The sequence below is a fragment of the Rhododendron vialii genome, chromosome 12a, assembly GCF_030253575.1.
Source record: "Rhododendron vialii isolate Sample 1 chromosome 12a, ASM3025357v1".
Taxonomy (NCBI): domain Eukaryota; kingdom Viridiplantae; phylum Streptophyta; class Magnoliopsida; order Ericales; family Ericaceae; genus Rhododendron; species Rhododendron vialii.
The window spans coordinates 23,838,798-23,853,476 of NC_080568.1; the positions used below are offsets into that span (position 1 = coordinate 23,838,798).

At 38.6% G+C, this 14,679-nt stretch overlaps 1 protein-coding gene across 1 annotated transcript; it reads right to left on the reverse strand.

Annotated features, from left to right (window-relative positions):
• Positions 1-1,697: 1,697 nt before the first annotated feature.
• On the reverse strand, positions 1,698-13,717 carry LOC131310110 (uncharacterized). The gene is made up of 18 exons (XM_058336923.1): positions 13,541-13,717; positions 13,153-13,432; positions 10,530-10,733; positions 10,372-10,430; positions 9,968-10,105; positions 6,608-6,682; positions 6,413-6,496; positions 6,241-6,302; positions 6,018-6,087; positions 4,598-4,703; positions 4,392-4,522; positions 3,469-3,528; positions 3,300-3,374; positions 3,064-3,168; positions 2,889-2,984; positions 2,662-2,742; positions 2,358-2,459; positions 1,698-2,072 (listed from the first exon to the last, which is right to left on the reverse strand). The coding sequence occupies exons 1-18, from the start codon at positions 13,580-13,582 to the stop codon at positions 2,004-2,006; spliced, it is 1,839 nt and encodes a 612-aa protein (XP_058192906.1). The 5' UTR covers positions 13,583-13,717; the 3' UTR covers positions 1,698-2,003.
• Positions 13,718-14,679: the final 962 nt, after the last annotated feature.

Sequence of the window (14,679 nt, forward strand, 5' to 3'; positions counted from 1 at the left end):
TTCTTGTTGCTGGTGCCATCTCTTCGTAATACCCTATACCAAGGTAAATCAGAGATATAACACATAAGAACAACAAACTGCTTCAACTATGTCGTAATAAAATTCCAACTATCTGTTTCATGAGCTTGGATCTTGTGAATTTCACGAGGTTAGAGCTCCTGAATTCAAAACACTACATAGAACAAGCTATTGTGTCTCTGGAGCTCACAGCTCGTGAATTTTACTAAATTTCAAAACAGTAGTTGTTTGAGAACAACGTACCACAAAGCTCGGGAAATTCACGTGGTTTTTTTTTTTTTGGGTTTTTGTTTCTTTTTTCCAGGAGCTACTACAGGTGTACGCATCAAGAGTGCAATGTGTCGTCTGCTTATGCTCATACATATAGAAAGATGAAGACGAGAAGCTAGAAGTCGTAGAAAGAAGGCAGCCGGTACTCTAGGGAAAGTGGAAAAGAGAACCCACCCTGGATTGACTTTCTTAGTGCTCTATATCTGATCTATCTGTCTCCTATTGTTACGAGAAATACCTTCCTTCCAGATCACCGAGGTAAAAGGGATTCTTTCCCTCTCCACGGTAGCTGTTTGAGAACAACGTACTACAAAGCTCGGGAAACTCACGTGATTTTTTTTTTTTGGTTTTTGTTTCTTTTTTCCAGGAGCTACTACAGGTATACTCATCAAGACTGCAATGTGTTGTCTGCTTATGCTAATCCATATAGAAAGATGAAGACGAGAATCCAGAAGTCGTAGAAAGAAGGTAGCCGGTACTCCGGAGAAGGCGGAAAAGAGAACCCACCCTGAATTGACTTTTTTAGTGCTCTATATCTTATCTGTCTATCTCCTATTGGTTACGAGAAATACCTTCCTTCCAGATCACCGAGGTAAAAGGGATTCTTTCCCTGTCCTTCGAAATGCTCGTGAATTTCATAAGCTTCCATCTCGTGAATTTCATGATCAATAGATGAAAAGTCATGCGTACCTGAGATCAAGAGTTAGGCTCCAACGTCCGCAGTGGGTAGGGCTCAGATTGTGGATTAGAGGGGCTTTTGGGCTGGACGGCTTATAGAAGAAGCGCCAAGAATTTGAAGTGGACGTCGTTTCCTCGTTACCGTTAGTAATTGCAGTTTTATCTACTCCTTATTCACTCAGTTTTCAGAACTTTTTCTTAAAGAGAATTTATAAAATTTACAGAATTTATCAACAGTCAAACACTCAATTATAATTCTGGCTTCTTACACACTTGGGCCAACAAATAAAAATACGGTTTAAATGTACATAGACAATTTTAATTTTTCACATCTGCACACGTTAAGGCCGGATTAATTCTTGTTGTACCCTACAAAATCATGAGGGTGTAAAATTCACGAGCTCGAAGCTAGTAAAAACATTACCCACAAGCTATTCAAGCCATTCTTCCGTTTATTAGCCAATAAAAAGTAAGCTCACGAGCTAGAGCTAGAGCTAGTAAAAACATGAACCACAAGCTATTCAAGTCATTCTTTCGTTTATTAGCCAATAAAAAGATACACACGCTCACGATCCACACGCTCATGATTTTTACCAGCTTGTAGCTCATGAATTTCACAAGCTACACGCTCGTGAATTTCATTTATTAACAGGATTTAAACACCAAAAGAAAGTAACCAAAATTCATTAAGTTCGGAGGCAACTACCATAATCCTATAACAAAAAAGGATGGAAATAAATAACACCTTTCCAAATCAATTATATCACGAGCACCCTAAGATATTGTAAAGCATGATCCCTAAATATGAGCTCTACCTCACTATAAATAACTATTAAAAAGAGGACTAAACAAGTTCATCAAGCTAACTAGGATCTCTCGCGGCCAAAATTTCTGATGCTGCCTATGTTGATGGATGTTGGTTAATAGTAAGAGAGTAGGAACTCGGCGGCAAAAAGGCAAAATATAACTGCCCAAAGAACAACGAAAAATTCAACATATCGAGAAAAGGATACATTATATTCCCCTCGAAAAGCAATTCAGAAAAAAATGTTGACTTCCTTTTCAGTCATCTCATATACATGGTCAATTGCATCTGTGAGAACACCCTGCATGATATTTGGACGTCAATTTTAGGTATAGCAGTATAACCATATGAATAAGAGGAAAAGGGAGACACAAGCAGAAGAATCGTCTCGACTCAATAAGCCATAATCCCAATTTCAAGGGTTGGCAACAACTTGTGTGTTGTCTACTTGTTTATAGCTCTATGCAAAAAGGCGTTTTGGATTTCTTACTTTTCTTTGTGGTGATTTCTGGTGGGTGGGAGGAGTGCAAACAAACAAAAACGTGAATCAAAAAAGGGAAGTAGAGAAGGAAAAATTGTGGAATACCTGCCCCAATTTGCTAATAGAGTTGCTGGCAAGATTTAGTTTTGTAATGCTCACATCCTCATTAGCTTTGAGCGCTCGGGCAATGGCAAAGGCCCCATCATCCTGTGCGCAGGAGAAGAGGAAAAGGGTTTAACAAGTTAGACATACTTCGAAACAACAGTGCGAAGGGGAAAAATTCCATACTTGTACCTCACTAAACCCTACATCAAGCCAAGTCAAATTCGTCCTTTTAAAGAACAGAAGTGAAAGGATTTAACAACTTAAATTATTGTAGAAAATAGAGTGAAAGGGAGAAATTTCGTACTCTTATTTCATTAAACCCTAAATCAAGCGAAGTCAAAGCTCCATTAACCACTTTCAAGCTCTGAGCCAGACAGATAGCACCCTGCACATAGACAAGACGAAAGGGGGAAAACAAAAACGAATGAGCAGTCATTGTGATACTGTTTGTGCTAACTTAGTATTTTTGGATGTAAACAGATACGTGTCCCATCACCCATGCGAGATAACTAATTCTCAACAGAAATAAACCTCGTCTCCAAGCCCATTCGCTCGCAAGTCCAGAGTGGAGATGGTAGAGTTGTATTTCAGAGCATCAGCAATGAACTCTACACCCATTGCACCTATCTGCAAAATATATACCACCATTGTTGAAAAACCTTGTCCTACTTTAAAACTAAGCAGGCAGACAAAATCTAAAAACTACCTGGCACCAACCAAGACTCAGGGTCTTTATATTTCCATGAGATTTAAGAACTTCAAATAAAGTTTTTGCCCCGTGTGGTCCAATGGGATTATAACTAATTTCCAACTGAGAGAGAGGGAGAGAAGAATAAGAAGAATTTCAATCAGAGAGAAGAAGAAGAAGAATTTCAATCACCATTGTTTCCAATAGTAAAGTGCACTGAAGGGCAGAAACGCACAATGGTTGCGAACACTCGCCTTTGTAATGATAGAATTCTCTTTCAAAACCTGAGCAATGGCACTAGCCCCTTTGGCATGGATGTTGTTTCCCCCCTACAAAATCCTCTCACCATCCAGTGTCTCAGAAGCAGTCGTCACATGTTAATTTTGCAAGTTAAAATATTCTTTCAATAGGCATATGCCTCACCAAATCCAAGTTTGCTAATGACTGATTCTGCTTCAAAGCCTCTGCAATTTTCTCGGCTCCCTGAAGCATTTAAGGATCAGAAATAAATAAGCATACAATGAAATTATTTAACAAAGGGAGAAGGTCTAAGCCAAATTGATCTGACCACAAAGGCCAAACTTTTCTACTAAGGACATGAGTCTGGCACTTCTTTTGTTCTCGATTGGCAAAAAGACGCCACTACACTTGCAAATTTCTTATGGAGGAAGTCCATTAGATGACCGAAAAAAGGAATACTGACCTCCACAATAACATAAAACCAAATACCTAAAAATTCTTCTGCCAGTTTCCATGCTCAGAAGTTTAAGTCGTTAAAAATGATAGTAGGAAAAATAATCAGAATATACCTAATTAGAGTTCTAGGATTATGATTTACTTTATTTGCATTCATCTCCTTGAGCTCATTTGAAACTTCAACACAAATAGGAAAGGAAAGAGAAATGCCCAAACTTGCACCAGCAATGGAAACTAAGATAAGCATTCTGAAGAATTTTCCTACTGATTCCTTGATCTTCCCAAGATCCGATGCAGCCTTAAAAACCACAGGTGAACATTGAAGAAAACCACCAGTGAACATAAAGAAAGATGAGAATAGTGTTGCCCAAAATATTGGGCAACTACATGACTCCCATGCTGCCTCCTGCTCTAGTACGGAACATAGTTTCAGTTAAACAATAGGCTATCATGTCTTTCTTAAACAAAAAATAACCAATTTGAATATATCAATTAAAGAGATATTTTTATCGTTGATATTCATATCACTGAGAGAACAAGACCTTCAAGTGATTTTGCACACCAAATTGAAGATGAAAGAGAAAGAGTGAGCTTACAACATTCAAAAGTGTATGGGAGAAGAAACGGTTCAACTACGAGGACAACAGTACCTCATCTCCAATATCATTCATAGACAGATTCAAGAATACTAAGCTCTTGCTTTCCCTGACATATTCAGCAACATGAAAGGCACCTTTTGAGGTAATTGCATTGTTCCCAATGTCTAGATGTTGAAGTCTACCTAACAAGCAGTCGTAAAAGTCAGCTTAACTACAGGTACAGAAGTACAGATAAGACGTCTGTGAAGTGTATTTACCATAATTGAAGTTAATAAAGGAAGGCAAACCTTCACGTAAAGACACACTAGACATAAGAGCGCGAACTCCTTCATCTCCAATGGAATTTCCTTGTAGAGAGATTTCCTGAATTTAATATACCAATAACTCTCACCTTCAGTAGGATTTCCATGTAAAAGGAGTTCCTGAATACAAAATTTACCTAATAAACATGAGAAGAGAACATCAAGTTTGTTCTGAGAGCTTACAACTAAACAGTGTGTTTCCGTACAGTCAGAACATCAAAGAAAATGTTGAAAACTGAGCTTAGCTAGTGGGGCTGAGAAAATTTTCCTTTTCCTTGCTGGTGAGAAAATGTTCTTCTAACAAAACTACTACCGATGAGTTGTAAAAGTAAAAGTTCAGTGGCTCAACAGAACATCACAATTATCGATAAACGATTCACATAATTTTCTTTTTTTCCTGTTTCCAGAAATTATTGGCTAATTATCACTAACTATTATGAAAAAGTTCTCATTGACTTTACACTGATAGGATCGTGAACTGGGGGCACATTTTATTCATAACTCTAAAGAAAAATTAACAATCAAGCACAATCATAAAAAACTGGACTAAAACATTCATCCTTATGCAAAAAGATAATTAGTATATATGCTTCCAAAAGTCCTAAGCATAAGCAAAGAAATCCTAGTATTTATTGCTGAATTATTCCATGTGTACTGTCAGAACACCATTGGGTTTTCATATTTTGAAAGTGTTGCATGATGGCCTGATTAAAACCTCGATAAAATATATCTCAATCTATGTATACCACCAGGCATCGTTCAACCATAGATCAACCATTCTATTCGCCAACATGTCTTCTCATTATTCCTGTATGAAAATTTCCTCTTGACTGTAGCAGTTGCAATTGGTAAGATTAATGCCAAAGTCAACAGCAAGTAACCTAAGGATATAGTTTCTCTCTTCCAGTCTCCACCATTTTTTAAATAAGATAGTAACTCCATTCAACTTTCTGAAATAGGGGAGCCACAATTTCAGTGGTACAACTTTCTAAGAGCAACCACTTTGTGTATTGCCTAAGGTCTATCTCCAGTCCTCGCCCATACCTCCATCAACTGGGGATTAAGCGGGTACTGGTATTTTGCGTAGTAACTCCATTCAACCTTGAGAATTCATCATTATAGCGCATATAGAAGATATTTGTATCATGAAGGACCATAAAATCTACTTGGGAAAATTCTTTTGAAATTTTGTAAATTCAAAAGAAAATCCTGAAATTGAGTGGGGGCACGTGGGTCATGGTAAGTCCGACCCTAATTGTGGAGCCCATGGCAAATGACATATTGCAGTGGAGTACAAGTCTATTAAACATGTGTTAGTTACTAATGCTGCCATACAGTTTTATTTAAGTTGGGTGCATATAAATAAGAAAAGTACCCTCAAAGATTTGTTTCCCTCCAGCCCTCTAGCCAGAGCAGCAGCCCCCAAAGCACCACAGTAGTTGCCACTTCAAGGATAACACAACACCACACAAATACTAATTTAAGAGAAATAGCTGTGTATAAAGCCAATTGATACTAGGTTAACTGATTATGGAAACAACAGATCGCATCATGATGGCAGAAGAGAGAAGAAGATACCACATGGAACATTCACTCACTTTAGATATAGGCTCTGTATACTATCATTTTCTAGGAGTGCTCCAGCAAGACTAGTAAATCCCTACCTCCAGCATAAAACAAATAACAAAATCGAATCAAATAGATTAATTGGGGCATTCTAAGCAAAGGCTGACTGGCATAAACTAAAACAGTTGAACTTGAATGGCATACAGAATAATCAATCATATTGTTGTTAAGTTCAAGAACATGTAGGCTCGAGTTTTTCTTCAACATCTCAGCAATAGCCTTTGCTCCCTGCACAGAAAACTTAGCTCGTTAATAAGGCACATCGAAAGGAGTGGCTTTTAACAAATCCTTAAAGCTTGAAGGTGAATGATTTAAGTAGCAGGGTAAGAATCAACATACCTCATCACCCAAGTCTGCACTGTTCAGCTGGAGCTTTTGAATCCCAACATTACCCACCAGTATGTCACAAAGGCACTACAAAAAAGAAAACCTAATATTACATGCAAGCCACAGAATCCCAGAAAGTAGCATCTAATAAACAAGAAAAGACAATGATGAGCTCAGAAGGAATCCAAATAGGAAATAATCCCAAACCCTCGACGTAACCTCAGGGGGATTTGGAAACATATTAGTTTTACTTTTACTGATTGATCACAGCACGTATCAGATGTAACAGATAACGAAGTGGGAGATGTAGATTGAATTGTCTTTATTTGTAAGTTCTTTTATCACCCATTATCCCAAAGCCTTAAACTAGTAGAAATAGGCCCAACAGTGTATAACAACTTTATCCTACACATCCCTGCATGTGCAACCCTGTTTTGCACGTAGAGACACAAAAATCCATACATATATTTGTACAAACAAAGACCAACAGGGAACCAAGCAGACAAAGAGACATTTTGTTTTGGTAACTAAGAGTTTTATTGTAATAAAACAAAAGGGAATCCCTCAACAAAACCAATCAAACCAAACTTTACATGAGAAGCCTATGCACCAAAAAATACAAAAGGGAGTAGAGCAAAGAGTACAAAGAAGACGAGAAGTGTCTAATTTTGCAACATTCCTGCACTGGGATGCCTTAACTCTGATCTCAAAGTTTGATCTGAGCACAGACAGCTGAAGGAGACCTCTGAAGCCCTCTGGAGATATGGTAATTCATTTCTCGCCATATGAAATAAACAGAAATAGCAAAAGCCAATCTTTGAAGAATAGAGGGGAAAGATTTCCCAGTGGCTATGGACTAGAACCAAGTAATCTTATCAGACCATAGACTATGGATACCATGAAGAAATGTCTCAAAGCTCAAAAATACAAGACCAGACCTTAGCAGAAAAAGAGCAATAAACAGTTAAACACTTTCAGTTACTCCAGCCTGATGAAGTTTATCCTTAGTCTGAGTTATCCCCCAATTGACAGCCATAAAAGAAAGCTGTATGTACGTATGGATAAACATGGGAAACCAAATAATCTTGCAGCACTGCAACCCCTACCCACCACCATTGCACACAACCATAGGAAACCACATTGTTTCAAGTTTTACGCTCATACACATCAATGGAGATTGTAGGGGTGGGTATGTATGTACGTATACTTATAAGCATACACATAGTCACACACACACACACATATATAGAGAGAGGGGGATATATGGGGGGGTTGTACAAATTGTGAGAACCCACCTCTCGGGGAGGTGGGCACTTGTCCCACATCAGGAATATTAAAAAAAATTAAATGGAATATAAGTAAAGGCCGACCAACTACTGTATAACTTGAGGTTAACCTCGTGAGTCACGTGGTTAGGCGAATGGTTAGCAATTCAGCTAGGTTGGGTCGTTACAGTTGGTATCAGAACATAACCCTGGTCTACATGGTGAGAACCACCACATTGATTATGATTATGCTGTTAAGACCGAAGTGTCACACTTTGACCACCAGGAGAGGGGAAGGTTGTTGGGCCAATGCAACGAGGACGTTGCAGCCAAGGTGGGGAGAATGTGAGAACCCACCTCTTGGGGAGGTGGGCACTTGTCCCACATCGGGAATATTACAAAGAATTTAATGGAATATAAGTAAAGGCCGACCAACTACTGTATAACTTGAGGTTAACCTTTTGAGCCACGTGGTTAGACGAATGGTTAGCAAGTCAGCTGGGTTGGGTCGTTACACAAATACTATCCACCGAAGACCCATTGTTCGAGGTTTAGGAGCGGGTTTTAAGAATTTGGTATTATGATTCCAAAACTAGGACAAGAAGCTAGGGCATTCGTTAAAAGGAATAGAAATTTGAAACTTTCTTTCAAGGTGAGCAAGTGAGAATTATACCCACAATTATGTACATACATGTGGAGTTTTGGTGATGAAGGCATCGAATAACACACCGCCGCCACCCACTCAAAAATCACCACCACAGCCACAATGCGTGTCATATGCTTACTTTATTCCTTTGTTATGTGAAACTGAAAATAGAGCACTACCGGGCCTCAATAACTAATGTTTTCTACCATCTGCTATTTGAGATTACCGAAATTTGAGCATTCTCTCTTGCAAAATTCTCTGTCTAAATACTCCATAGAGAGAACCCTTGAAACCCATTTCATTCAAAGTCTCATCTTTTTGCTAAATCTATAAACCCAGACAAAAGGAGATTGGAAATTAGAGGAACTAGGACGACGAAACAGCTAAGGAATCAGCTTCAATCACAATAAGAGATCAAGAGAATAAGGGCATGGTTTTCGTCTCATGAAAGGGCACTGGGGTAGACAAAAGGTGATGAGAGGTTTTCTAATCTGGGCAGGTTGAGGGAATGTTGGTGTCGTGCGGAAGGCTGTTGGTGGTGACTCTTAGGGATGGCAATCCACTCAAAAGCCAATGGATACCCAAACGGATCTGCACCGATTGGGGAGGTTTTTTACCCGGTATTTTACGGGTTCTGTTTTGGTTTATAATATGAAAAAACGGTTTATACAATATCCTAACGAAACCTGAACTCTAACCCAAACTTGAACACTAATATAGATAAGCATAAAAGCCCTCACACACACACACAACTAGGGTTAAATTTAGTAGTTCAGGGCTACAACTCACACAACTAGGGTTAAATTCAGTAGTTCAGGGCTACACCTCACCCCAAGGTCCCAAACTCCATTCATGCACTCTCACTCCCTTACCTCAGTCGCAACTATCACGCTCATCGGTCTGCTGCTTGGGCCATCTCATCCATCAGATTCAGAGAAAAAACTTAACCAAACCAATCCCCTTCAATACGGTAACGGTCTAGGTGACAAAAAAATCCTAGGGTTCCATAGTAGTAGCAAATTTAGGGTTTTGGTTAGGTTTCATTAAAGCCCCAGCACCTAACCGAGCCATTACCATCCCTAGTGTGCTTGGAGGACAAGAAAACAATGGAAAACAAGAGATAGTGAAGAAAAATATTGGTTAAATTATCTTTGGGTTCTATTTGTGCGTTTCGGGTGGGTTTCAAATTGTGTGAGTGGTTGTTTATGGGCTTGGATTAGGAACTAGTCCTAATAATCTATTGTGAATGCTTAGTGGTTGTGCACGTCAACGCCCCATCCTACTACCCCATACATACCACCCTCTTCCGTTAGTTGACGGTGAGGACAACGACATTAAGTTGTTGAGCTAAGGACTACATTGATAAAATAAAAAAAATTGGGACGATATTAAAACCAATCCAATTTTATTAAGGACCAATTAAGTATAAAAGCCTTAAACTTATTTCGCCATTATGCTGACCTTAGCTCCCTCGTCTCCAATGGGGTTAACAGATAGATCAAGAATCTTTAGAAACATGTTTGATTGAAGAACTCCATCAAAGGCTTTCAATCCAGTAGCAGTTATTCCATTAGCAGCAAAATTTACTTCCTCCGCAGCCTGGAAAACAACATTCAAGGACATTTTCGGTACGTTTGTAAGTAGACCATGGCAGGATAAGGAGTCTAACAACACAAATTAGTTGCAAACATCCAGAAAGTAAAGCAAAAATCAATATACAAAGTTCTATACTCGCACTTGCAAATAGTCCACTAGCATATGGCCATATGGTTCGGCTATATGGCAATCAGTAAAGAAGTAGCCATAACAATCAAAAAAACCAGAGCGATAAAACAATCTTAAGAAAAGGTAAAAACAACCATAACCTGATTGTAGGCCAAGCTTTCGGCAAGAAAAAATAATCCGTCATCTCCAAAGTTGCAACCTGCCAAAATCCTCTTGTATAGTCAAACCAAGCTTTTGCGATACCTTATGGCAAAAACATAGAGGTAATGTTTCAGATAAATACTCGAACATCTCATACCTGAAATGTCAACCCTACTGGAAGACCTAAGTTCTTTGGCAAAATGATTGAGCCTTTTCCTGGGCTCTCCCCCAGCCTTTGCACCAAAACCTTGTAGTATACTTGTGCCAGGAGACCACTTTATTCCTTGCATAGAAGGTTTACTTGCCACGGACGAATAAGTAGATGTTTTTGGAAGGACTTTTTCCAACAATTTCCATACAACTGTCAGCTAAGGAAATAACTTAGTACCACTTAGAAATGTCAATCTTAACCGACAAGAAACTCATGTTTGTATAGACGTGATATAAAAGAAAACTGATTCCAACTTCCAGCAAAACTGAACAGAAAACGAGGTGATAGGTAGAAGCTAGCACTGAATCTATACCCACAAAGAGAAGAGGAGCCAAATATAAAACAGTGGGATAAGTGACCCCTCTGGAATATTAAAGAGTGGCAAGGATTTAGTTCCTCTAGAAAATATTCAGAATAACACCTAACTTCTTTAAAAAATAAAAAGATACAATCAGCCATTAGCATCTAAAAATTTCAGGGTAGTGATAGTATTTTTTTCTTTCATTATGAAGACGTAAAAACAAAAAGGCTTAAAATTCTTTTCTTCAATTTAATTCAGTTTGTTCACAGTTTTAACTGTTGGGAGGTAGAGGGGATGTAGTAGTCTCATCAATTCAATAATGAAGTTACCATTCATAGAAGATATGAATCGCATAAATCTGTGTTATGAGCTGAACATAATATCAGTAGAGAACAAGTAAAAGTAGTCGTTTATTGACCCCAATAAGGAAAAATCTCTGCCTCATCCTGCAGAAACAAGCTTAAGAACGAAGAATGGGAAGGGGGGCGACCATGTTTCCATACCGTAGCAAATTGTGGGCCAAAACATAAGCTAGATAATCGACCATCGCAAAGCATATAATCATGGAAGATAGGATATAATTTCTTAGCAATTGAAATGAGGTAGAAACAAATGGCTTCAAGTAGGGAAAATTATGTCAATACCTCCAAGGGGCAAGGATCTTGTGTAATGACAAAACCTCAGTATGTTTGTTCGTTCAGATAACGACGACAAAGATATTCTTCTAGGTAATATTCCAGCCCTCTGTCCCAAATTTCTTGTCCATTTTTCGGCATGCGTGTCATTTTTAAAGAACTTAAAATTTTCATTCTAAAATGCTGTCGATGGTTTTGAAAACCTTTTTAAATAGAAATTATTAAGATCTACCATCTAAGATCCATATTGCATATAAAAAATATTAATATGTTTGAAAATGTAAACAATTTTGAGATGCCCGGAATAGTGAAAGTTGACAAGAAATTTGGGACGGAGGGAGTACTTTATTTACTAGATGTTCATTGCTTGGAAGAGTAAGTTCTAGTTTTTTTTTTTTCACCTATAGAAGCCTACCCCTAGCCTAACAGGCTTCCACAATTGAGGCATGTGCTCCGTTCGGGAAAGGAAAAAAAAAATAATTGAGGCATGTGACGTACCACATGCTGGTAGGATCCGTGTTCTAGGTTACATTGAAATAACCTCTACTTGTTATTTTCTTTTAGACCCATTACTTTACCATTGAATTACAACATTCATTTCTTTTCCATTTTATGATCATTAAAATACCCTACATTGCAAACAAAACCAAATAAAGGATACATTCATGACCTAGAAAATAGTTGATCGATAAGCAACACAAGCGATAACGCACCACATCATATCCATACCGGCTACTGCTATTTCCCACCGTACTCGTGCATATGTACAGGCATGCAAAACGCATACTACAGTTATTCTCCTTTAGTTTTTCCATAGCGCATATGTAAAATGCATTCCCAAGCCATAGCTAGCTAGAAATAGTGTTTTATTTAATACAAAGAAAGATTAAACTCCCCTTTTCTATGCTTAGTTTGATTTTAAAATTAGCTTTTGGCCTATTGGTTATGTATAGTAATGACACTAAAATTCCAACTTAATCTTACTTTTGGCATTAAACTGTGCTCTATATTCGATCCTTAATCAGCTAAGGGTACTTAATTCTTCTATTTGTTTCTTAGTTATTAAGCATAACGCATCCCTCTAAAAGTCTAAATTATTATGTATATAAAAATAAATCCTACCGGCGTATCTAAGCTCTACCTGAACCCTATTTATAGGGTTTCCATGTCCGTATCCATACCTGCACCCATACCCGTGGACACATACCGCATACATATCAACTGTGTGCTAGAATATTCAACACATTACCAACAAGCGGGAAGCAATACAAAACCACATAAACTGCGGGTTGGGTTTCGACTAAATTAATTTTTCCTAAAGAAATTCCGCACTAGTTTATGTTGCTTTTTTCGCTTTTCGCCATAATTTTTTGGTTAATCATTTGTTTCAACGAAAGGAATCAGAAAGGTATAAAAATCTAAATCAAAATTGAGACAAGTTCACACAGGACGACGCTAATCACACTGAAGATTGAAAAAAACAGTGTTTTTTCTGTCTTCAGCGAACTTTTTGCATTTTCTGTTCAAGATTATTTTACCTTCATTCGTCAAGAATCCAAAAATTTGACCCGAATCAAAATGAATAGAAGGATAGTGAGAAAAAGATTACTATAACAACGGGCATGAGCACTACCTAAAGTAATGGCAAGAAAGGCGCCGGCTGGCACAGCGAACGCGGCAAACTCCTTCACACGACTTAACGGCAGGGGATCCTGGCCCTGAGACTCCGTGTAAACCCTCCGCCTCGGACCAACGTCACCCTTGGAGGACGATGCTGCTCTTAGAAGAAGCAATCTTTTCAATCTCCCTCTGTTGACAAATAGTGCCTTTGCCGGAAACAGCCCCCGGAGAACGCGAAAGCTCCTGGAGCAGCGGAAGGTTTCGCCTCGGTGAACGCGTGCTTCCAAGGAAATCTGAGGAATCACAAGAATCGTAGAAGATTAGGTTTTCGAGATAATTATTTCTCGTGTAAGCGTGTGTATGTGTGTGTGTTTAAGAGAGAGAGAGAGAGGAGAATGTACGTTTGGAGGAGAGTAGAGGAAGAGTGTGGAAGGAGAGCCCATGGAGAGAGAGAGAGGGAGAGAGAGAGAGGGAGAGAGAGAGAAGCTACAAGTGCATAGGTTAGTTAGAGAGTTAGGAGAGAGAAGTGCAGCAGAGAGAGAGGGGACTGGAGGAAGGAAGGAAGGAAGGAGATAGAGCGGCGTCAGTGCTGGATTCTTCGATGCGAGGCTCGAACTTGTTACTTTCGTTTTCTACTTGTGGCTTAATTTTACGAACACCCCTAAACTATCAATGAGTATCACTGAAACCCACCTCATCTATAAATCTCTCAAGATTACCCCTGAACTACTAGGCTTTATCACAATCACCCCTTCTGTTAGTGCTTGACTGTTTGAGATCGATTATGACGGAATTGCGTGTTCGTCGGGAAACAAGACATTATCGTCCCCAAATTGCGATATTCTACTCTTTTCTCCGGTTATTAAGTCCTGTCTTACTACAAACTTTACATATCGCAGAACACACCAATATTTTACATCTTTTAACAGTACAAACAGTGCACACCAATTATCATAAACAGTGCACCATAAATAGTACACACCAATTATTTCACCACCTCCCGGAAATGAAAAGAGAAACAGGTGGCATGAGCGTATGGTTGTCACTCTGAATCATCTGCCCTTAATTTTTATGGGAACTAGGCTTGCCGAATGCAATTTTGTTCACCCTCCTTAAAAGAGGGTGAATATTACCCTCCCTCTTATTGGTTGAAATGGTGTAGATCGCACATGTGTAATACATTTTTTGGTAAGCAGACATCACTTTGTGGTGAGATCCACATCATTTCAATCGATAGGAAAGAGTGTAATGTTAATAGACATATATTAGCACAAACTTGTGCTATGCGCGGCAAAGAGTGTTTTCTTTTTCTTTTGATTCAATGTTGACAACATCCCAAGTAGACCTCCCTGAATCGAGATGAAGTTGACGCTTTTAGATGGGTTTGATTTCCTAAGGTGTGGTTTAATCTAAGTTAAGTCTTTCAAAACTAATCTACCTAGCTACGTCACGACTTAATTAAAAACAAGCCTGGGTTAGTATAAACTCACCTGCCTGACAACTATGACATGAACAGGAAAAACTAACAGTTGACGCTTTT